The following is a 23,684-nucleotide window of genomic DNA, read 5'->3' on the forward strand; positions in this document are numbered from 1 at the left end:
ATTCCTCAGCCAGCATGGGGGAACTGTGGCCCCTTCATGACTCGTGGACTTCAATTCCCAGAATACCTGAGCCAGCATGGGGAACCTTTGGCCCCTTCATGACTCATGGACTTCAACTCCCAAAATTCCTGAGCCAGCATGGGGAAAACTTTGGCCCCTTCATGAGTTGTGGACTTCAACTTCCAGAATTCCTGGGCTAGCATGGCTAGCTCAGGAATTCTGGGAGTTGAAGTCCACAAGTCATAAAAGAGCCAGGGTTGCCTACTCCTGGTATAGGCCACTAAAGCCTCCTAGCATTTTCCCTGGTATGCAGAAATATTAAAACACTGATGGGATGATTAAAGCGAGGGAAAGGGAGAGGTTTCCAAGCTGAGCCATGCTGGCTCAGGAATTCTGGGACTTGAAGTCCATGAGTCATGGAGGGGCCCAGGTTGCCTACCCTTGATCTAGACTGTTCATCCTCAGGAACTTTTAAGACTTGTGGAGTTCAGCATGGCTGGCCGGGGAATGGCCAAGGTTGGACGGCCGTGTCCTATACCACCCTGGACAAGGCAAGCCGTTCCATCAATTGTTCTCACTGTCAGGAAATTCCTCTTGAATTCTAGGTTGCTCCTCTCCTTGTTAAGTTTCCATCGGTTGCTTCTCGTCCTGCCTACTTGGGAGAATAGGGAGACACCCCCCCCCTTCTTTGTGGCAGCCCCTCAAATACTGAAAGGCAGCTGGTTCGTTTAGGACGTGCCCCAAAAGTGAACTCAAAGGGATCTACTAACAGACGTACGCAGAGGTCCTTCCATCATCCAACTGTATCCTCAGCCTTTATTGAGAAGCCTCAAGGCTTCATCCAGGTCTACCTGCAGAGTAGCCAAAGACAACAAATTGTCGAAACGGAAGCCACGGACTTCGGTGGAGTCAAGGAACATCCTTGGGTTCCGTCCAAAGAACCGGGCCCGGCAGCCCTGGGCAACCAAGTCCAGTCGGGATCTTAACGGAGCGACGTTTTTCAAGGGTTCGTGAGGAGGGAGAGAGGGCGAAGTCCTTCCGAGAATCCTTTTCCCAAAGACGGGCCGGGGGGGGGGACACGGGGAAGGGGCAGCAGAACACCCGAAGGGGTCCCGGGAAGGAAGGAAGGAAGGTCAGGCACGAGAGGCGTCCCGCGAAGGAGCTCAGCCCTCTCCCTGGGGGGCCATGCGGGAGCAGACTCTCACAGCTCTTCGAAGGCACTTGCAGTCTGGCTACCCCCCCCCCCCGTTTCTGTCTGCTTCCCCCCCCTGACCCAACCCCCCAATCCTGCCCCGGCTGTTCTCAAGGGAGGACACGTAAGTGCAGGACGGCTGCCCTGTGCAGACGCGGCCTCCTCTCCTGCAGGCTCAGCCCCACGCCTGGCTGCGCTGCACAGGGGCCGAGAGCTACCTAAGCTAGCTGGGGGCTGCGGAAGGGCGCCGAGGAGGCCGGGGGCCCCTTAAGACCCGCACATCAGGCACTCCTCCCGGTTCTCCAGGGAGCACAGCATGGCCGCCGTGTTCCTCTCCTTCTCCTCCTCCTGCCTGGAGCTCTTCTCCTTCAGCTTCTCCTTGTTGAGGGTGAACTGGATGGGGTTGGCTGCCGGCTTGGTCCGCAGGTAGTACATCCCCGTCTTCAGGCCCTGCAGGAGGCGCGCTCACGTCAGCTCAGAAGCCCCCAAGGCAACCCCTGCCGGGCTGGCCCAGGGCTGCAGGCAGCACGGCTGGAGAGCAGGAGACTGGGAGTTCCAGTCCCGCCTCAGGCCTGAACGCCAAATGGGTGACCTTTCACCGATCGCTAGGAGGCAACGGGTTCTAGTCCCGCCTTAGGCACAGAAGCTGGCTGGGTGACTCTGGCCAATCACTAGGTGACAAGAAGTGCTAGTCCCGCCTTAGGCACAAAAATTGGCTGGGAGTTCTAGTTCTAGTCCCACCTTAGTCACGGAAGCTGGCTGGGTGACTCTGGCCAATCACCAGGAGAGACCGCCCTCTGAGCTTGGTTGTTTTCTTCCAGATGTTTTGCAACCCAACTAGGCAACATCATCAGTGCTCAGTTTGGCAGTTAATGGAGACGTCCCTTCAGGGTGAGCCAATCAGCTTCCTGGGCCTCCCCAGCAATAAAAGTCTGCCCACTTCCTCTGCTCCCACCCCCCCCCCCCGCCCACTGACCTGTTTCCAGCCGTAGAAGTGCATGCTGGTCAGCTTCCCGTAGTTGGGCTCCGCAATGTGGATGTTCAGAGACTGGCTCTGGTCGATGAAGGCCCCCCGGTCAGCCGCCATCTTCAGGATGGTCTTCTGCGAGATCTCCCACACCGTCTTGTAGAGCTGCTTCAAGTCCTCGGGAATCTCCGGGATGTTCTGGGGGGCAAAAGAGCGGCCGGGTGGATCTCTGGGCGGCTAAGAGCTGGCGGAAAGCTCGGCTCCGAGCCGAAAGAGCCAGCAGCATCCTCTCTGCAGGGATGCTGGTGCAAAAGGCCTTTTCAAGGAAGAATTAATCTTCTTTATAAAATTTTATTTCTTGATTAAACTTCTACACCGCCCATCTCGGCTAAGTGTCTCTGGGCAGTTTACAGTATCACATAAAGTGAATAAAACACAGATTAAGAACAGAAGAGGTCAAAACCTACAAGCATACATAGAAATAAATTAAAAATATAAGCCCTGCATTAAAGGGCCACCGCATAGAAGCTCAGAGGAGCCCTGATGCCAGAGCAGGCCTTTAGCACAATTAGACCGGACTTTACCCAGCTGTTTAGGGAACTCACAAACCTAGGCAGGAGCGACCAGGAGCTGCTACTACTGCTGGGAATCAGGAGCTGGAAAACAGTCCTAAACATTGGCGGATCCCCCCAAGACCCCCTCCAGACACACACCCCGCAAGACACCCCCCCAATCGGCCGTCAGCAGGACCACCGGTGGGAAATTCCCCCGTTAACTCCAGCGTGTGTGGACGCTGCCGCCTTGTGTGGCCCCTGAATCTGCATTATTTCAAGCGATGAGGCCGAGTTCCCGTCGGAGGGAAAGGAAACCTCACAGAAGAGACCTTATCCTGCGTGTTTTCCTAGCGCTCCCCTCTCTCCTCTGCCCGCTTCCCCCGCCTCTTTCCAGGCTGAAGCGGCCAACTAAAGATCCGTTTTTGCCGGCTTATCTACCTGGCTGCCGTTTCGGCAACTTCTCCCGAGTGGTTTTCCCAAAAGGAGAAAGCGGCATTCTTCTCCCACACAATGGAAACAAACTCCTCGGGCAGTCTGCATTTTTTTGTCTATTGGACAACAGCCCTGCGTTGTGGGACCTACGCAACATCCCTGGAGGCTAAGAGAAGGACTGTTCCACAACGGAGGAAGGCCAGGTTAGGCCCGAGGTACACAGGGCCCTCCGTGACACACGGAGCCTCTGGGGCGGGGCCTCTGGCCGGGCCCAGCACCATGGGCCGGACATACCTGGATGGAGCCGCTGAAGGCAATGATCTGGTTCTTCATCTCCTCGCTCCACAGGCCCCTCTCGGTCAGGTCCTTCAGCAAGTGGGGGTTCACGATCTGCGACCCCAAAACACCAGCGGCCACGTCAGGCCCCAAGCTCTCATTTCCCCCCCCCAAATCACCCCCCTCCGCTCCCCTGCCTGCCTCCAAGCGCCGCCCCCCCTCCGTCTGGCGGAGACGGTGAGCTTCCCCCAGACTAGTCCTCGAGATACAGCCATTCGCTTAGCGTCCAAAGTTACAACAGCGCCAAACCGACTTAGAACCGGTCCTCCCACTTATTGCACGACTATTGCAGCATCCCACCCTCCCCGGGGGTCACCTGATCAAATTCAGTCGGCAACTGGTTTCATATTTACGACGGTCGCTGTGTCCCGTGGGTCACGTGACCCCCCTTTTGCAACCTTCCAGACAAGCGAAGTCAATGGGGAAAGCCAGATTCACTTAACGACCATGTAACTTAATTGTAGCGATTCACCTAGCACAGGGGTGTCAAACTCAATTTCATTGAGGGCCGCATCAGCATTGAGGTTGCCCTCAGGGGGCCGGGTGGGTGTGGCCTACTGGGTGGGCGTGGCTAGAGTGCGGTATGGCCTACTGGGTGGGCGTGGCCAGCTCTACATCGTTCGCATCAAGGGTGCCCATGGGGGGCCCTGGGCAGGAGTGGGACAGATCTGGGGGTCTCTGGCAGGAGGAGGGTCTCTGGGCCAGGGCCAAGGCAGAGGGGGCCGTTCCCTCGCTGTTTCCAGGATGACTTCGCGGGCCACATGAAACCACTTTGCGGGTCGGATCTGGCCCCCGGGCCTTGTGTTTGACATGTCTGACCTAGCAGCTGTGGCAGGAAAGGTCATAAAATGGGACCATGTCTCCCCTAGCAATGGAAATGTTGGGCTCAACTGTGGCCATAGGCCGAGGACTACCTGTATTTATGATGGTTGCCGGGGTCACGCGATCCCCCTTTGCGACCTTCCCAGCTGGCTTCCGACAGGCAAAGAGTCAGAGGGGGAAGACAGATTCGCTTTACAACCACCTGACTCACTTAAAGACTGCAGCGACTCCTTTAACAACCGTGGCAAGAAAGGTTGGGAAATCAGGGGGGGCACGTATCAACTGCTTAGCAATGGAAAGGAGTCCAGAGGCCCGAAGCTCCCGGTGGCCCCCATCACGTGACCCCCCCTTCCTCCCGGGGCTCCCAGGGACGGCCCCCCTCACCTGGAACTCCCCCGACAGCACCCGGCGGGTGTAGATGTTGCTGGTGTAGGGCTCCACCGATTCGTTGTTCCCCAGGATCTGAGCCGTGGAGGCCGTGGGCATGGGGGCCACCAGGAGGCTGTTCCTGACCCCGTGCCTGGAACACACACACACACACACACATGGGAAAGAGAAAGGGGGGGCTGGCAGGGGCCCAGGAGGCTCCAGTGGCACCCCAGGAAAAGGGCAGGGGCACGTGTCCCCCACCCCCACAGCAGGGGGGGAGGGTGTGGGGGGGGAGAGACGAGGGTCTCCTACTCACTGAGCGATCTTTGCCTTCAGGGCGCTCCAGTCCCAGAGGTCGGTGGGGGTCACGTTCCACATGTCGTACTGAAGGATCTGCGGGAGGGAGGAGCCCCCTTCATTCCAGAAGAAGCCAGCAAACCCCCCCAGGGTTTTACTTTGGGGGGCCGCCTTACCCACTTGCCTTAAGACCACTGAAGCCAGGGCTGCCACACCCCGGCACCTGCCACACTGCTGGCTGAGTTGGTCCGTGGCCGCTTGCAGCCACTCAGCGCATCGCACTGGTACTGCCACTCACGGCAAGCCACACGGCTCGTTGCTCTGCTGCCACTTGTGGCAGACCACGTGGCGCATCGCACCGGTACCACCGCTCACATGTGCCATGGCACATGCCACACAGCGTCCAGCCACGAGGGGTGGCACCGGAGCGACGCGCCACATGGCATTTAGCCGTGAGCAGCCACAGAGCTCGGGCAGCGGCGTCACAAGTAAATATCAAGCTGGGGCTTATTTTGGGGAAACGTGGCAGCCCTGAGAACGTTCCCTAGTCGGGTCACGAAGGGTCTGCAAGGAAACCACCGAGGGTCTGCAAGGAAACCACCCCACTGAGTCACCATAAAGCAGAAACCCGAATTCCACGTGCAAAGCGCAGGGCTCTTCGCAGGGTGAAGCCCGCCAGCCCTGAGCAGCCTCCCGGGGCCGATCCAGGCCTCCCCTCAGCCCGAGCCCCCCCCCGTCCACTCACGCCTTTGCTGACGGGGCTGCCGTGGTAGGTCTGGTAGGGCCCCTGCTCCTCAGCCAGCTGGCAGCTGGCCTCCAGGGCCGCGTAGTAGATGGTCTCGAAGATCTGCTGGTTGAGCAGCTGCGCCTGGGCGCTCTCGAAGGGGAAGCGCATGAGGATGAAGGCGTCGGCCAGGCCCTGCACCCCGATGCCGATGGGGCGGTGGCGCTGGTTGGAGGTCTCCGCCTGGGGACGGAGGGGGGAGGGGGGAGCTTAGCCAGCCTGGCCTCCCAGAGCTGGGGCGGGTCTCCAGTTCACCCCCCCACCCCCAGCCCCTTCCCCTGATGGAAGCTGGGACGCTGGTCTTCTCCGTGACCGCCACCCCCCGGGACCCCTCTGCCCCCCCCCGAGGCCTGGCAGTCCTGGGGCCTCCCGTAAGGCCTCAAAGGCCAGCCCTCCCCCCTCCCCCCCAGCACTGGGAGAGGATGGGGGGCTTCTCCGGATTGGCCCCCGGGCTTTACCCCCTTCGCAGGGCTGCCTTTTACAGCTTTAAAACGATTCCACATTATTTCTGATCACGTGACCCTGGGAATGCTACGACGGCCGTAAGGGCGAAACACGGCCATGTGCCCTTTTCCAGTGCTGTTATGCGATTCTGAATGGACGCAAGTCGAGACCTACCTGCGCAGGTAAGAGAGGCCGCCGTCTAAAGGCTTCTGACAAATAAGCCTGCGGGGGGTTGGGGCGAGTGTCCCCCCAACTGGCAGCAGACCGGCCCCCGCCTTCCCCGCTCCTAAACCCAGAGCGCCTCGCTTAACGACCGTCGTGACTTGCAACCATAATGGGAGGGCTCCATTGCGGTACAGGAACTCCAGGACTCACCTGTGCAGGCAGGTCAAGATCGCAACAGCACTGAAAAAAAATGGGGACCGGGCCGTGTTTCGCCCTTACGACCGTCATAGCATTCCCAGGGTCACGTGATCCAATTGGCATGTATTCCTGGCGGTGGCTGCGTCCCGCGATCCCCCTTTTGCGACCCCCTCCTGAGAAACAGACGACGGGGAAGCCACATTCACTTAACAACTGTCTGTGACTCACTTAACAACCGTGGGAAGGAAGGGCAGACGGCTTCTTCTCCCGGGGCCCGGCCAGGAGTGGCAGACGCGCATTTCATTATTGTTTCGTTCCATTATTTCATTTCATTTTGTTTCATTTCATTGTTCCGTTTCATTTTATTTCATATTTTATTTTTGTTTTCTTTCATTTTGTTTCCTTGCATTATTTCATTCCATTATTTCACTTCATATTTTATTTTCGCTGTTTCTTTTCATTATTTCATTCCATTATCTCATTCCACATTTTATTTTTGTTTCGTTTCGTTTTAATTTCGTTTTGTTTCATTACGCCTCATCTCATTATTATTTCATTCCACTGTTTCATTTCGCATTTTATTTTGTTATTTTTTTATATTTCATCTATCAAACTTATTGGCCACCCGTGACTCTGGGCAGCTCACAGGGCATCGCCGGGCTCCGAAGGCAGCGGCCACGTTTGGAAGCTGCCTCCGCTGGGGGGGACAACGCTGGCTTCTCAGCTTGCCCACGGCCTTCGGGGGGGGAGCAAAGAGGTCTAGGATGCAGAGCCCGGAGACCCAGGAGCCAGACGGCGAGACTCAGGTCATTCCCCACCCCGGGCTCTGTCTGGGCCTAGGCAGGCCTCCCCACAACCGCCTCTCTCTCTCCTTGACGTGTGGGGGGGGGAATGCAAGGCCTTGGCTGGAGGGGGGAGGGGTCTGGCTGGGGCTGGTGACCTCAATGAAGTTTCCTGCCAGAGCAGGGGGTTGGACTAGATGACCTCCAAGGTCCCTTCCAACTACTACTACTACTACTACTACTATTATTATTATATTATTATCTTTTATTCATTAAACATGAACCTCAGTCAACTGAACACTCAAACTGACTGGCGCTGATGGTTGGCACGGGTTGCTGCCAGCATCCTAGGTATCAACCAGGTATCTCCTTAAAATGTAAGATGTTCCGAGTAGCGGAGTTTTTTGTAGCTTTGCTGGAGTTATTGCAGGAAGCTGCAATTTCTTGATGTATTTTGCAAAGTTTTTGGACCTAGTTCCCAGAGCCCTGATGACAATGGGTGTCACTGTTACACGTCTCATCCATAATCGATGTTTCGATGGCCAGGTTGCAATATTTCGTAATTTTTTCCTGTTCTTTTTCTTCGACTCTGGCATCTCCTGGTACAGTGATATCAATCAGCTGTACGCTTCGGTTATCTACGACTGTGATGTCATTATTATTGTTGTTATTACTATTACTATTATTAGTTTGGATTAAGAGATCGGACTATCTCGAAGGCGTTTTGCTTGCTCAGTCGGAACCTCATGAGCAGCCTCCCTCCGTGCCCCCCCAGCTGCCCTCCTGCCCCCCTTCCCTTCCGGGTGCGGCCACCTCCCAGCCCCCCAGGTACCTCCGGCACCGGGTAGTGGTTGATGTCGATGATCTTGTTCAGGTTCCGGACGATGACCTTGGTGACCTTGGCCAGGCTCTGGAAGTCGTAGCTGTGCTCCGGCGTCACGTACATGTTCAGGGCTATGGAGGCCAGGTTGCAGACGGCCACCTGGGGGCGCAAGCGGAGGGGGGGGGTGCTCTTGTGGGCTTCCTCTGGAAGGCCCCCCTCCCCCCTGGAGACCCCCACCCCGATGCGAGCTGAGCCCCTGGACCGCCCAGCGCCCCGATTCCGAGCTTTGGCCCGGGCAGGGCAGGGGGTCCCACCGTCCCTTTCCTCTTGGCCCAGCAACGCAAGGAATTGAAAGGGCTGTGGGGAGAGAAGGGGGGGTTCCACCTTGCCCCCCTACGGTGCCTTCTCCGTTTCTCAAAGCCAGGCTTGCCCCACTCCTGGCTCCTGGCCCCAAGGGAAAGCTTAGAGGGCCCTCAGATCCCTTTCCGACACCCTTCCGGGTTGGGCTGGAAGGGACGGGGAAGGGGAGGGGAGGGGAGGGAAGGGAGAGGGGAAGGGCATGGAACTGGAGGGGAGGGGAAGGAAGGGGGAAGGAGGAGGGGGAAGGGGTAAGGGAGGGAGGGAGGGAGGAAGAGGAGGGAGGGAAAGGAAAGGAAAGGATGGGGAAGGGAAGGGAAGGAAGAGGGGAAGGGCATGGAACTGGAGGGGAGGGGAAGGGAGGGGGAGGCCCACCTCCTCCTGGCTGGTGTACTCCACAATCTCGGTGCAGAGGTTGCTGCACTTGATGGTGCCCAGGTTCTGCTGGTTGCTCTTGCGGTTGCAGGCGTCCTTGTAGAGCATGTAGGGCGTCCCCGTCTCCGTCTGAGACTCGATGATGGCGTACCACAGCTGCTGGGCCTTCACCACTTTGCGCACCCGGCCTCGCTTCTCGTAGCTGGGGGGGGAAGCAGGGGGCTTCTAGAGCACCTCCCCCCCTCAGCCCACAGACCGGGCGCAGAAGGGGTCGCCCGCGCGGGGACACTGGAAAGGGCACACTGACACACACACACACCCCAGGCCAGATGCGATGAGTTGGGGAGTCACCTCCACCGCTCTCTTCCAGGCACAAACCAAGCAGAAATACAGGACAACACAGCTGGAAGGGACCTTGGAGGTCTTCTAGTCCACCCCCTGCTCTAGCAGGAACAGCTGAAAGCCTAGAGCAGCCCAATCGGGGCTCTGGCTACCGACAGACTTAGCTGGCTTTAGGCTCTTGTTACCCGACTTCTGCTCATTCGTAACCCAGGAGAGCTAAACGGCCCTCCCTGGGGTCACACCTGCCCCACCCTCCTCCATCCGGGGTGGAGGGGAGCAGCTCCCAACACAAAGCACCCACCTGCCCCCCAAGCCCACCCAGGACCCTTCGGCACGTGGACAACTCCCAAGCCCACCCAACCCAGCAGAGGAAACCCTTCTCGCTCCTGGTGGTCCTGCAGCCTGGGCTCCCCTCTGCGCCCCCTCCCCTCTGCTGGACGGAGCCCCTGGGAGACCCCCTGGGAGAGGGCCCCATCCACCAGGCACAAGGGAGAAAGCACTATTCACGTCCTCCAGCACCGGGGGTCTGACCGAAGGGGCTGCTTAGCGTCTCATTGCTGCCTTCGTCGAAATGCTGAAGCGCCTCTGGGTGGCTTCTCAGCGCGGAGGACTTTAGGAAGGTTCTGACGCTCCGTTTCATCACAACGCCGTCACGGCTTCCTCAGGAAATCCCCGGTGCTGCGCTCGATCAATCTGTCAGTCTCCTGACGCAGAGGCACCCCAAAACCTCCTGCAGAAGTTCTGCCGGTCACCCCTACCTTTCGTAAAGCCGCTCAAACTCTTCTCCCCAGACCTCGTCCAGACCCGGGCTTTCGCTTGGGCACATCAGGGACCAGTCCTGTTGAAGGAGGGGGAAGGGTCAGCTCTGGGGGGGGGTGGGGGGGCTGTCACGAGGCCCCACCCAGAAGAAAGAGACTGGCTCTGCGAGGGCTTCCTGCTGCAGCCACCAGGAAGGAGGAAGGGCGAAGCATCCACCTCCGGCCTTGGGTCTCCAGAAGCATCACCGGATGGGAAGCGCAGAGGGGGGCCCAGAGCCTTCGGCCTGACTTCCCCCCCCCCAAAGGGTACAGAATCACAGAGCCGGAAGGGACCTTGGAGGTCTTCTAGTCCAACCCCCTGCACAAGTAGGAGACCCTACACAATTAGAGACGAATTGCTGTCCTGTCTCTTCTTGATGGAGCACACCCACAACTCCAGGAGGCAACGTCCGTTCCACTGACTGATTGACTGTCTCCCTGTCGGGGAAATTCCTCATTTCCAGCTTCCACCCGCTGCTCCTGGTGTGTGTGTTTGTGTGTGTGTGTGTGTGTGTGTGTCTGTCTGTCTCTCTCTCTCTGTCTGTCGGCTGAGAGCAAAAGACCAGCCCAGGGTCACCCAGGCAGGACTGCAGTCAGCCGGTTTTACCACCTTTTGTCCTGCAGTTGTGAACACCAAGGTCGTAAAGCGAACCCATTGTTCACTGTGGGATGTTTTTGCTGCAAGTGTGCAAAAACGAAGTCCGGTGACCGCAGGACACTGCAAACGTGGGCAGTTGCCCAGCACCTGACACGCAGTCATGTGGCCAGGAGGGAGGAGCCATCAGGACCTCAGAACGGGACTGTGAGCGCTTTGGGGCGGGACCAACTTCGGACGGTCGCTAATCAACCGGTCGCACGCCGAGGACTGCCCGTACGTTTTCCTTCTGCAAATCAGCCTTCGTGTGTTAATTACAACCTTAAACAGAAGTCCGGGAAAGGCAGAGCGTCCGAACAATTCCAGACGAGCCCAGAAGAATAAGCGTGAGCCGTTCCAGGCCTCAAATACCAGGATTCGGTTTTGCTCTGTGGCCATGGAGGGGCCACCCTTCGCCCAGCCCCCCAGCCCCCCCCCCAGCTGGTCCCGTCGAGGGTGGGAAGACTCAGCCGCCACCCCTGTACCTGGTTGCTCTCCACCCGTTTCATGAAGAGGTCCGGGATCCAGAGCGCGTAGAAGAGGTCCCGGGCCCTCTGCTCCTCCTTCCCGGTGTTCTTCTTCAGGTCGAGAAACTCAAAGATGTCGAAGTGCCAGGGCTCCAGGTAGATGGCGAAGGCCCCGGGTCTCTGCCGGAAAGACACCGCCGCGGTGGAGACCAGCACCAAAACCCCTCCAGGGCGCCCTTTCCAAGCCCTCCAGCCTTCTGACCCTCAGTTCAGCATAGAGCTGGAAGGGGCCTTGGAGGTCTTCTAGTCCAACCCCCTGCTCAAGCAGGAGACCCTCTACCCTTCGAGACAAGTGGTTGTCCAGTCTCCTCTTAAAAACTTCCAGGGATGGAGCACCCACTTCTAAAGGCAAGCCCAGGGGTAGGCAACCTGGGCTCTTTTATGACTGGTGGACTTCCAGAATTCCTGAGCCAGCATGGGGGAACTATGACCCCTCCATGACTCATGGACTTCAACTCCCAGAATTCCTGAGCCAGCATGGGGGAACTATGACCCCTCCATGACTCGTGGACTTCAACTCCCAGAATTCCTGAGCCAGGATGGGGAAACTTTGGCCCCTTCATGACTCCTGGACTTCAACTCCCAGAATTCCTGAGCCAGCATGGGGGAACTATGACTGGTGGACTTCAACTCCCAGAATTCCTGAGCCAGCATGGGGGAACTATGACTGGTGGACTTCAACTCCCAGAATTCCTGAGCCAGCACGGGGGAACTATGGCCCCTTCATGACTTGTGGACTTCAACTCCCAGAATTGGTTCAGCTTGGAAACCTCTTTCCCCTCAGCATGGCTGGCTCAGGAATTCTGGGAGTTGAAGTCCACAAGTCACAAAAGGGCGAATCAGCCCCGGGTTTGTCCTTGACCGCACAAGTCTCCACCAGCAACCTTGGCAGAAGACCGCCTACCTTATTTCCCCCTTGGTCGACGTAGCGAGCCGTGTTGTTGTAGACCCTCAACATGGGGACCAGCCCGTTGGAGTTGCCGTTGGTCTGAAAAATTAAAAGATTGGAGACGGTGAACCGGACCCATCGAGGCAGAGTCGAGGGCGACAGGGCCCTCTCAAAGGCAGAGCCAGGGGCAGTGCCAAGAATCCACCGGCGGCCTGCAGGGATTCACGTGGGCTGCCCGCCCCAGACGCACCCCGGCGATGTAGCTGCCGGTGGCCCGGATGCAGCTCACGGCCACCCCGATCCCCCCCGCAGACTTGGAGATGAGGGCGCAGTCCTTCAGCGTGTCATAGATGCCTTCGATGCTGTCGTCCTTCATGCAGAGGAGAAAGCAGCTGGAGGGGAAGAAAAGCGAGAATGGCAGCCTCCACTACAGCCAGGTCACCTCCAGACCCCTGTGGAGGTCAGCCCCAAGCCTGGATTTATTTATTTTTTTTCTTCCAGCAAGGGGGCTTGGCTGCCAAACCCAAATCTGACTGCTTAGGACTCGGGGGTAGGCAACCTTGGCTCTTTTAGGACTGGTGGACTTCAACTCCCAGAATTCCTGAGCCAGCCACGCTGAGGGGAAAGGGGGAGGTTTCCAAGCTGAGCCACGCTGGCTCAGGAATTCTGGGAGTTGAAGTCCACGAGTCATGAAGAGCCAAGGTTGCCTACCCCTGGCTTAGGTCATCTAGGCAGAGTTTGTTGGCTTGTTTATATGCCAATCTGACCCCCAGACACAGGGGCAGGGCCTTCCCTCGGGCCTTTACTCTGCCAAACCCCCTTATCTCACAGCTGATAAAACAGAGACTTGTATGTTTTTGCTTTAATAGGTATATTAACCCACTGGGCATGGCTGCACCATTTTTATCCCTTTTCTTAATTTTTTTGCTTCCCCCCTTTATTGGCTGCGCACTTCACTATTATCATCACTCTATTCTGTTGTTCTCAAGTACACCGAGAGCTTCTCTACCAGAGACCAACAATTCCTCGCACATCTCACCACAGTTGGCCCAATAAAAGCACTATGTTTATTTCGGCAGTCGAGGCCTTTCCTAATTAAACTCACTTTGATAAACTTCCCAAGGCCACAATTGCAACTTATCTTGCCCTCTACAAGGGGTTGCAGATTACAAGAGCCCTGGTGACGCAGGGGTTGCAATGCAGAATTGCAAGCTAACTCTGCACTCCCGCTGCCAGCAGTTCTATCCTGACTGGCTCAAGGCTGACTCGGCCTTCCATCCCTCAGTAAAACGAGGACCCAGATTGTTTTGGTGCGCAAGAGGCCGACTCTGCAAACCTCCGAGAGGGCTGTAAAGTCCTGTGAAGCGGGATATAGGTCTAAGGGCGACCGCAGAGAGGATCCGAGGCAATCACTGGAAAAGTCCTTCAATCTCCCTTCGCTGCCACCCTCAAGATGCTGGAATCAGACACCGGTCCCCAAACCCGGCTACGCCCCCCCCGAGCTGCAGAAAGAAGGGCACCACTGCCCCACCCACCTGAAGAGCAGCTTGGGGGGGGGGAGACTCTATGCGCAAGCATCCCAAGGTTGACTCAGCCTCCCATCCTTCCGAGGTAGGTAAAATGAGGACCCAGATTGTTGGGGGCAATTAAGCTGACTTTGTAATAATGCCGCTTGGGGTGTGTGTGAAAGCCCTAATAAGCAGGCATATCCATAGAATGAAGGCTACTGCTAAGCTTGTAAGCCGCCCTGAGAATTCGGAGAAGGGCGGGATATAAATGGGATTAAAATAAATAAATAAAATAAAATAAATCCCCCACTTTCTTATACCAGGGGTCCCCAACCCCTGGTCTGTGGACCAGTACCGGGCAGCGGCATGCCAGCAACCGGTCCACGCAAAGAAGCAAAGCCCCATCCGTGGGATGCAGGCAGCACACAAAACCACGCGCTCTCCGGTCCGTGGAAAAACCCCTCTCCACGGAACTGGTGATCCCTGGTGCCCGAAAGGTTGGGGGCCTCCATCTTAAAGACCTTCCAAGTAAGATAAGATAACTTTTTTTTTTTTTACTGTGAGCACGACACCCATCAAAAAGGAAATTTAGTTGCCCGCTCTCAAAGTGGAACACAAACACGACACACGCCTAAACCATACTATATACAACGTATGTATAGACCCACGCCCCTACATATACATAAGAAAAAAATATTAAATACTGTCCCATCCTGAATATATAACGGAAAGAGGAAGCCTGCGAGTTCGCAAGGCTAACGCTGTGTGGAATGAAACTGTGGCTGACTCTGGATGTTCTGCTGCGGGTCCCACGGAGCCCCCTCCTCCCGGAAGGGAACAAGGAAAACGGGTCGTGAAGAGGGGGGGTGTGGTGTCCCAGATAATCTTACAGGCCCTGCTGGCAGTTCCTCCCCCAATGCCAGCCCCCCCCCTTTTTACCTGGAGAGCTGAGGGCGGTTGGTGCCGGCGTTGAAGAGGGTGGGGGAGGCGTGGGTGAACCACCTCTCGGACAGGAGGTTGTAGGTCTCAATGGCCGCCTCGATGTCGCCCTTGTGGATGCCCACCGAGACCCTCATCAGCATGTGCTGCGGGCGCTCGACCACTGGAGGCAGAGGAGGCAGAGAAAGCCGCCACGTCCATGGGGGAAACAGAGACGCTGCGGCTGGGGGACAGTTGCGCTTTGGGCTGAGCGGGAGAGACCCCTCCCCACGCTTACGGGTAGTCCTCGATTCACGACTGCTTGTTTAGTGACCAAAGTCGCAGCCTCCAAAGGACTCTCCCCCCCAAAAAAACGATGCCACCTTTGGGGCCCTTGTACAACCAGAGCCAACGGGCAGCTCTTTGCGGAATCCCCCGGCCAGCGTTGAGGAGGTTTCTGCTGCCAGCCGCTAAGCTCCCTCCCGGATTGGGGCAAAAATGCCCTGTAGGGAACGAGGGGCTCGCTTAACGACTGTGGCGTTCACTTAATGACCGCGGCGAGTTGTTTAGCAACCACTGCGCACAAAAAGATCATGAAATCGGGTTGGTCACGTGCCCACCCGCTTTACAACCCAGATGGGCAGGCCCCATTATGGCAGGAAGGTGAGGACTAGCTACATATCTCCTGATTTGGGTGCCTTTGAGGCCGCAGAGAAGAAAACCAGTGGCGAAACTGCTACAAGGACACAACACACACACACCCCATCAGTAAAGACGGTGTCGCCTGAGCCTCTGGTGTGGCCAGGAGTTCAAGGGCACTTTTGAGCTGCTCAGAGGAGCGGTAGAAGAGGCTGGGCTTTCTGGTACTGTCCATATTTGTAGTCCTGGATTTGTTTACCAACTGTTCAAAGTTACAGCAGCACAGACAAAACTGACTTACGACCGATCCTCACCCTTATGACCACTGTAGCATTTCCCCCCCCAAGTCACGTGATTGAAATGTGGGCAAAAAGGGGTCCTGAACTCGTGTGTGGCTCACTTAACGAGGCCTTGCTTAGCAACAGAAATCCTGGCCCCGGTTGCCGTAAGTCAAGGACCACCTTCCTGAGGGATTCATCCACCAGGCTGGGAGGAGAGCTGGGTTAGTCCCCTTTTTCAGAAAATTTCAGATCCTCCAGAGCCCCTTTTTCAAATGTTATTAAAAGGCAGAAAGTTTGATGAATTGCGGTTAATTCGTGCAGGATTTAAACTGGGGGGGTAAGTGGGGAAGGCCTACGAGGGTCCCACGGGAGGTCGTTCACCACGACCTAATCAAACAACAATTCCTGGTTTGTTGAAAGCCCATCCTGTTAAGACCTTCTGGAATGGCCAGAAACCTTCTGAGGAACGCCAGATCAACCCTTTCTCGCCTGATGGTTTTCTGGAAGAGTCACTTTGATGTCTGGCAGTTCCAAAGGTGCGGCCCCACTCCTGGTTTTTGTGGGGGGGTTTTCGGGGCCAGGTTTTTTATCAAAAATTCAAAAAGGAACCATTGTACAAAGAATTGAGCCCACAGTACAAACCTTTAGAATTGATTTTCAGAAGATAGGAGCGCTCCAGAGTCTGGAAGATTTAAAACAAAAAAATCAGTGCCACCAAGGGACAATAAAATAATACAATCTTTTATCACCAACAACACACTTTAGATCTATTGTCAGCCCCCAAATGTGCTTGCTATAATTGCCCCACATCCTCCAGCTCCCCCGCCGCTCCCCAACATGGCCTGGAACCAGCAAAGCACAACAGGACGAGGCTCCTAAGCTTTACTCTCCCCCCCGGCCCCCTCCTCTGCCTCAAGAAGCCCTTGCCAGGTGCATTACCTCAACTGTCCCCCAAAAAGCCATCCCAGAGGTAAAACCAAGCGCATAAATCCTTGTTCTCTGGCAAGGATGGACAGCTGCACATGTAGTTATGTGAACTGCCCTGTTAGCTGCTATGCCAACAGTTGTGACAAGTGAGTAACTGGGATCATCAACCTCAATTCTACTGTACTTAAGCTGTCAAGAATGATCAGCCCTTTGGCTGTGCAAAGAAGAAAGATAGGAAGGAAGGAAGGAAGGAAGGAAGGAAGGAAGGAAGGAAGGAAGGAAGGAAGGAAGGAAGGAAGGAAGGCTTTAAATACAAGGAAAAGCTTCCTGATAGTAAAGTCTGAGAAAAAAGACCAGTCTCCCTAGAGATGTTTTAAGTCAGGGGTCTTCAAACTTGGCCCTTTTATGACTTGTGGACTTCAATTCCCAGAATTCCTCAGCCAAAGCTGGCTGAGGAATTCTAGGAGTTGAAGTCCACAAGTCATAAAAGGGCCAAGTTTGAAGACCCCTGTTTTAGGTTCTCCAGCTTTGGAGGCTGTGGAGAAGAGGCTAATCGCTTGTTATGAAGGGTTTAAATAGTTTTCCTGCACGTTGCACAGAGTTGGACTAGTCCAGGAGTAGGCAACCTTGGCTCTTTTATGACTTAATCATAACATTAGTAAAGTTGTAAGGGACCTCGGAGGTCACCTAGTCCAACCCCCTGCTCAGGCAGGAAACCTGTGGACTTCAACTCCCAGAATTCCTGAGTCAGCATGGCTGGCTCAGGAATTCTGGGTCATAAAAGAGCCAAGGTTGCCCAGCCCTGCACTAGATGGTCCTCAAGTTGCCCTCCACAACTCTGTGATTCTTCCAAGCACCCTTTTTCCAGGCTAGAAAGGGGGGGGGGCATGAGTTTGAGTCCCACCTGAAAGCCAGCTGGGTCAATTTAGGCCAGTCCTCCTCTCTCTCAGCCCAATCCACCTCACAGGGCTGTTGTTTTGGCGGGGTGAGACGTGGAGGAGGGAGGGGTATTGTGTGTGTTCGCCCCCTCGAGTTATTTGCAAACGTAACAGAAGGCAGCATACAAGTAAATAAACGGATGAACTTCCGCTTTACCTTAAAGCCAAAGTAGTTGTAGGAAAAATCCCGATCGTAGATTATCACCGAGTTCAGTCGCTGGGGGGAGGGGGAAAAAAGGAAGGACATCAGATTCAGCATCCAGGCTGTTCGGCCCTCAGCCAGCCTGAGCTCAAATACGCAGCAATCTTTATTCATAAATACGCTAAAACTCAAAACAGCCGCGTTGGGGAAATCTAGTCTGACTCCTGGGAGATTTCCGAGTGGCCAAGAGCTTTTGATCGTCTCTGAACGACAGAATGCCTGCTGGCTCTCTCGGGGCACCAGACAGGAGTGAGGGCCAAGTCTACGCCAGCCTGGACACCGGTCCTTGTGAGAAGAGCACCACGCTGTGCTCACGACCCCGGGGAGGGGGTCAGCCTTGTGCCAACTCCGACGGCCCTGCTAAGGTTCAGGCCGTCCCCAGCGCTAGAATCTCTTTCTCCAACGGAAGCAAATATTTCTTGAATTGAGGGCTCCTCGGCGCTCTCTGAGCTTGGCTGTTTTCTTACAGATATTTCCAGGACCCAACTAGGGAACATCATCGGTGCTAGAAGGGGGGGAACCGGGGTTGGTCTCTCCACAGCCTAATCAAGAACCACCAAGAACATTCCCAGCCACCCTGACAGGGAAGCCCCCCCCTCCCTTCTAGCACTGACGATGTTCCCTAGTTGGGTCGTGAAACATCTGCAAGAAAACCACCCAGCTCAGAGGGCACCCACAGTCCTCCCCCTCCCCTCCCCCCAGCTCCCTCCCTTCTAGCAGTGATGATGTTACCTCGTTGGGTCACGAAATGTCTGCAGGAAAACCACCCAGCTCAGAGACCACCGAGGACCCCCCTTTTTCTCCACCTGCCCAAAATACGCTTTATTCCGTCAGTACACACATCTTTGTTGGCTTGCACAATGTCCAGGGTTTCTTTGGAGATCATGGGCGAATGCTTGCCGTTGTGTGGATTCACGTAGTTGTAGAGGTCTTCCATCACATCTGGAAAGCAACAAAGGCACAACGGATCACAGCGGGGCCACATGAGCCATGGCAGAAGTAATGGCCACCTATAGGGCGGTCCAGAGGCAGAGGGTCAGCATTCTACTTAGCCAGAGCCAATCAGCACTCAGACGAATTCACCTCTTCCTGAATACAGGTAGTCCTCAAGTTATGACTGGTTCCTTAGCAGCCACTCAAAATCACATCAAGGAGCCAGAGCCATTTTCCGCCAGCTTCCTCATCCAACAAGGAAGCCTTCTCAGTGGTGGCACCGGTCAGGCTACAAAAGCCCACCTGGTCCCAGCTTCCGGCAGGTGGGCAGGCTGTTTCACTGCAGCCTGCCTCTTATTAGCTTGATGCCTCTTAACAACATCTTAAACCAGGGGTCTCCAACCTTGGCACTTGTGGACTTCAACTCCCAAAATTCCTCAGGCAGCTTGTCTTAAATGACCTACAAATCTTTGCATCGGTTATTATTTTATTGCATACTTATACTTTTAGCCAGAGGTCTTCAAACTTGGCCCTTTTGACTTGTGGACTTCAACTCCCAGAATTCCTGAGCCAGCTATGCTGAGGGAAAAGGGAGAGGTTTCCAAGCTGAGCCATGCTGGTTCAGGAGTTCTGGGAATTGAAGTCCACGAGTCACGAAGGGGCCAAAGTTCCCCTATGCTGGCTGAGGAATTCTGGGAGTTGAAGTCCACGAGTCATTAAGGGGCCAAAGTTCCCCTATGCTGGCTGAGGAATTCTGGGAGTTGAAGTCCACGAGTCATGAAGGGGCCATAGTTTCCCCCATGCTGGCTCAGGAATTCTGGGAGTTGAAGTCCACCAGTCATGAATGGGCCATAGATTCCCCCATGCTGGCTGAGGAATTCTGGGAGTTGAAGTCCACCAGTCATGAAGGGGCCAAATTTTCCCCCATGCTGGCTCAGGAATTCTGGGAGTTGAAGTCCACCAGTCATGAAGGAGCCAGTTTCCCCATGCTGGCTCAGGAATTCTGGGAGTTGAAGTCCACGAGTCATAAAAGGGCCAAGTTTGAAGACCCCTGCTTTTAGCTTTTTATAGTAAAAGTAGTCCCTGACTTACAATAGTTCATTTAGTAACTGTTCAAAGTTACAGTAACAGAGCCAAGGTTGCCTACCACTGCCCTATACCGTTTCCGACAAATGGCTGTCCAGGTCCTTCTTAAAAACTTCCAGTGTTGGAGCATTCACAGCTTCTGGAGGCAGGTAGTTCCACTGGTGAACTGTTCTCACTGTCAGGAAGTTTCTCCTTAGTTATAATAGTAATACGTTGGAAGGGACCTTGGAGGTCATCTAGTCCAACCCCCTGCTCGGGCAGGAAACCCTATACCATTTCAGCCAAATGGCTGTCCAGTCTCTTCTTAAAAACTTCACGTGTTGGAGCATTCACAGCTTCTGGAGGCAGGTAGTTCCACTGGCTAATTGTTCTCAATGTCAGGAAGTTTCTCCTTAGTTCTAGGCTGCTTCTCTCCTTGATCAGTTTCCATCCGTGGCTTCTTGTCCTGCCTTCAGGTGCTTTGGAGAATAGCTTGACTGCCTCTTCTTTGGGGCAGCCCCTGAGATACTGGAAGGCTGCTATCCTGTCCCCTCTCGTCCTTCTCTTCATTAAACTGGACATCCCCAATTCCAGCAACTGTTCCTCATATGTTTTAGCCTCCATCCCCTGATCATCTTTGTTGCTCTTCTCTGCATCTTTCTAGGATCCTCGTACTCCTTGCAGACAGCTGTTCATTTTGACATTCTGCATGTTTTACAGGGTTCTTTCATAGCTCCCAGCAAATGCAAGTGTTCTGGAGACCCAAAGTGCTTCATCACAGCCATCCAATAAAGCAGAATAGAAAGCAGGGCAGTTTCTCCATGAATTCCCACGTAAGTAATCCTTGCACTGGGGTAAACTGAACTCACAGCAACCATAACAGGACTCTTTCATTCAGGCCCGGGCCTTTCCAAAGCTCAGAACCAACCACCAAACCAATGCTTTCCCACGCCCCTCTGATCTTGAGCGTTTTTTAGTCCGGTGAGTGATGCTAACATTCACCCACCAGCCGCCTGCCTGTCCCCACCTCCCCCTGCAGACACTCACCACTGAAGACTTTCTTCGTTTCTTTGTGCAGATTGGAGACAGCGATCCGTGCGGCCAGGATGGCGTAGTCAGGGTACTTGGTGGTGAGAGTGGCTGCCGTCTCAGCCGCCAGCGTGTCCAGTTCGACCGTGGTCACCCCACTGTAGAGGCCCTGGATCACCTTCATGGTGATTTGAGCCTGGGCAAAAGAAAAGACCGTCAGAATCCAGTTATATTTCATTTCTAACTCTCTTTCTGTGCAAACCCAAACCTCACACCCCACACCCGGATTCTGCCATTCCCAAGGAGGAAAGGGAATAAACATGGGAGCTTATTGCCTCCGTTTCCTCCCCTCAGGTGTAACTTTTTGTTTATCTAGCCTGCCTGTCGACCATCGCAATAAGATCGATGAGAGGACAGAATTCAGAAAGAAATTAACCCAACAATAGACACCGACCGACAAATCAGAAAAGACAAATTTAAACTCACCAAATTTAAACTCACGAATCAGAAATGACAATTTTGGAAACCATGGAAAGATATAAGAACTCATGCTTGAAGATCATTCTGTCTAGCTAGCGGGGGATTCATGCTGAATTGTCACTCAACTTTAATCTCCCTGATTAAACCTCTCTTTCCGGCCTCACATTCTCTTTGTCCTCCTCTGCGCTGCTTGTGATAATCCTGGCTGGAAGACCCTGCACGGGAGAATTCCTCCCATCACCTTCTATCATCTATGATTCTACGTCTTAGTAAAAGTTCCTGCTTGGACAGAGTCTTTCTTTCTTAAGAAGTGGTTCTGACAGACCCCCTAATTGTGGCAAATTGATTTCTTAACATACAGCCTTCCTAGGGCCTGCAAAATCTTCCTCTTCTGGCCATCCTGAAACATGGTGCAGTGATCGACTTGCAACTATTTATTTAGCGACCGTTCTAAATGCGCTAAAAACAGAGACTTACGACCGACTATTGAACTTTCAACCATTGCCACTTCCCCATGGTCACAGGATCAATATTCATCTACCTACCTCTCTACCTCTCTATCACCCATTTCTCTATCTCTATCATTTATTTGTCTATTTATTTCTCTATCCACCTATTTCTATTTCTCTATTTGCCTATCTATCTATCTATCCGTCTGTCCATCCATCAAACTATGGGTTTTTATGTTGTGGAATTTTAATGCTGTGAGCCGCCCAGACTCCCTGTGTCTGAGTTGGGCAGCCACACAAAATAAAATTTTTTAAAAAGGTTGAGTAGCGATTAAGGCCATGAGCTGATGAGGTGTATCCTGTGTGAAAGGGATGGTTTCACACCTATAAGTGTACCCTTACTCACACACACTCACACGCTGATCCAAGCCATCCCCAAGAGCAGATTTCCGTCTAAATAAGAAATAATCAGACAGAGCCTGGTGGCAAACTAATCCCCTTGTCTCAGCGTTATTAATACCGGGGCTCTATCTAAGATAAGCCTAGCATAGGAAAAACTTTTTTTTGGGGGGTGGTGTCCTTTTCGTATTTCTTATGCCACCCGTGCTATTAATAAAATTAATTAATTAATAATAATACTGTCAAAGAGGTCCAGGGCTGCTTCCCTACCCAGCCAAGCAGCCCCCCCCAGGCACCAGCCTCCCCCCGCAGGGCCAAAGGGGGGGGGCAGTTCTCGGGGGGGGGGAGGCGGAAGGAAGGAAACTTACGGGGTCCACGAAATCCACGTTGAGGCCGTAGCAGAGCTTCTGGATGCGGGAGGTGATCTTGTCGAACATGACCCGCTCGTGGCGGCCATCTGGGTGGAGGAGGAGGGGGGGGCAAAGAGACAGGTGAGAAAAAGGTGAGGCAGAAAAGCAGCACGGGAGGGCCCAGGACCCCCCCCCCCGGTTAAGAATGGCTGGGGGGGCACACTCCTACCCCCCCTCCTGCTCTTTGGAGACAGGCTGCTGCCCCCCCCGCAGGACCAGCAGGCCTGGTGGGCCCCCTCCCGTCTCCAGCCCCCCCACCCACCACCCGAAGCAGCTCGACCCCGCTGGACAGGCCGAAGTCCGTCTGGGCGAGCCCTGCCCTGCCCCCACCGGAGCTTCGGGGGGAGGGAGGGGCGCCCCCCAATTCAGGGGAGGGTTCGGGGCCTGGGGGGGTTGGGGGGGCTGACTTTGGGGGCGGAAGGGGGGGAGAAAGAGCGCCAGTAAGGGAGTCCCGCCACCCCCCCCGCCAAAGGGACACGCTGGGGGACTACAAAGCCCATCGCCCTCCCGCCGGCGAGGGAGGGAGGCGTCCGCGGGGGAGGGGGCCAGCGGGGAGGGTGCCGACCTCGCTTAACGACGTGCATGCTGACCGGCCGGACCAGGAGCTTCGCCGCTGCCGCCTTCGCCGACCGCCCGCCCGCCCGCCGCTTTCCCGCCAGCGCCGAGGCCCCGCCCCGAGCGACGCCCACGCCGCCATCTTGGCCGCGGGCCCGGCCGCCCAGCAGCCGCGCTTGCCCCGCACAAAGATGGCGGATAACCGGGAAGGGGGGGGAACTCGCGCATGCGCAGGGCCGGGCTACGAAGCCCGGCGGGGAAGGCCCCGCCCTGCCGCTTCTGCTAGAGCGCGGCGCACAGTCCGCGGCAGCGCCACCTGCAGGCCGCCTCCGGCAACGCCCCGGCCAGTTTCACCGCGCTGCTTCCTCCAGCCGCTGCCAGGGGGCGCCCCAAAACCCAGCCGGGCTCCCGCGGGGGGGGAGGGGGGGGCGGTGCACCCCAGTTGCGCACAAGCAGCCCCAAAAGCGGTTTCCCCCCCTTCAGGACGCGGAGGGTCCCTCCTAACCTCTCCCCGCCTTCCGTGCGAGGTCTCCGAGGGCAGCTCAGACGGGGGTGGGGGGCGCAACATCCAGCAATGCAGCCACGGAGGAAGCCCCCCCCCGAGAACAAGGAAAAGCTATCGGCAGCCGAAACAGAGCAGAGAGTGGGGGGCTGTGGTGGGGCGGGGGATCCCTCCAGAGAAAGGGCTCCAGCCTCAGTCAGGATAGAGCAGGGAGGGACCTCCGAGGTCGTCTAGCCCAACCCCCTGCTCAAGAGGAGTCCCCGCAGGAAAGGCAGGTCCCGAGACTCTGGGGAAGGAATCTGGGAAGGCGTGGGGGGGTGGCGGTGGTCCTTGGGAGAAGAGGCCCCTCCGGGAACCCCGTCC

General features: G+C 55.6%; 1 protein-coding gene across 1 annotated transcript; it reads right to left on the minus strand.

The window, feature by feature from the left end:
- Positions 1–732: 732 nt before the first annotated feature.
- RRM1 (ribonucleotide reductase catalytic subunit M1) lies at positions 733–22,937 on the minus strand. The gene is made up of 19 exons (XM_083362385.1): positions 22,830–22,937; positions 22,223–22,311; positions 20,545–20,722; positions 18,341–18,441; positions 17,455–17,514; positions 16,075–16,114; positions 14,534–14,696; positions 12,337–12,478; positions 12,102–12,185; positions 11,156–11,317; positions 9,998–10,077; positions 8,898–9,099; positions 8,175–8,324; positions 5,715–5,936; positions 4,989–5,065; positions 4,688–4,823; positions 3,440–3,535; positions 2,169–2,357; positions 733–1,642 (listed from the first exon to the last, which is right to left on the minus strand). The coding sequence occupies exons 1-19, from the start codon at positions 22,846–22,848 to the stop codon at positions 1,460–1,462; spliced, it is 2,373 nt and encodes a 790-aa protein (XP_083218511.1). The 5' UTR covers positions 22,849–22,937; the 3' UTR covers positions 733–1,459.
- Between the last annotated feature and the right edge of the window lie 747 nt (positions 22,938–23,684).

The sequence above is a fragment of the Vipera ursinii genome (assembly GCF_947247035.1).
Source record: "Vipera ursinii genome assembly, chromosome: 4".
Classification (NCBI taxonomy): Eukaryota; Metazoa; Chordata; class Lepidosauria; order Squamata; family Viperidae; genus Vipera; species Vipera ursinii.

Bases quoted from the DNA above. Each gene is read 5' to 3' on its own strand.
- RRM1 (XM_083362385.1), bottom strand. The intron at 12,479-14,533 runs GTAAAAAGGGGG...CTTCCCCTCCAG, and splicing joins AACCGCCCTCAGCTCTCCAG to CTGCTTTCTCCTCTGCATGA. The intron at 8,325-8,897 runs GTGGGCCTCCCC...TTGCGCCCCCAG, and splicing joins AGTACACCAGCCAGGAGGAG to GTGGCCGTCTGCAACCTGGC.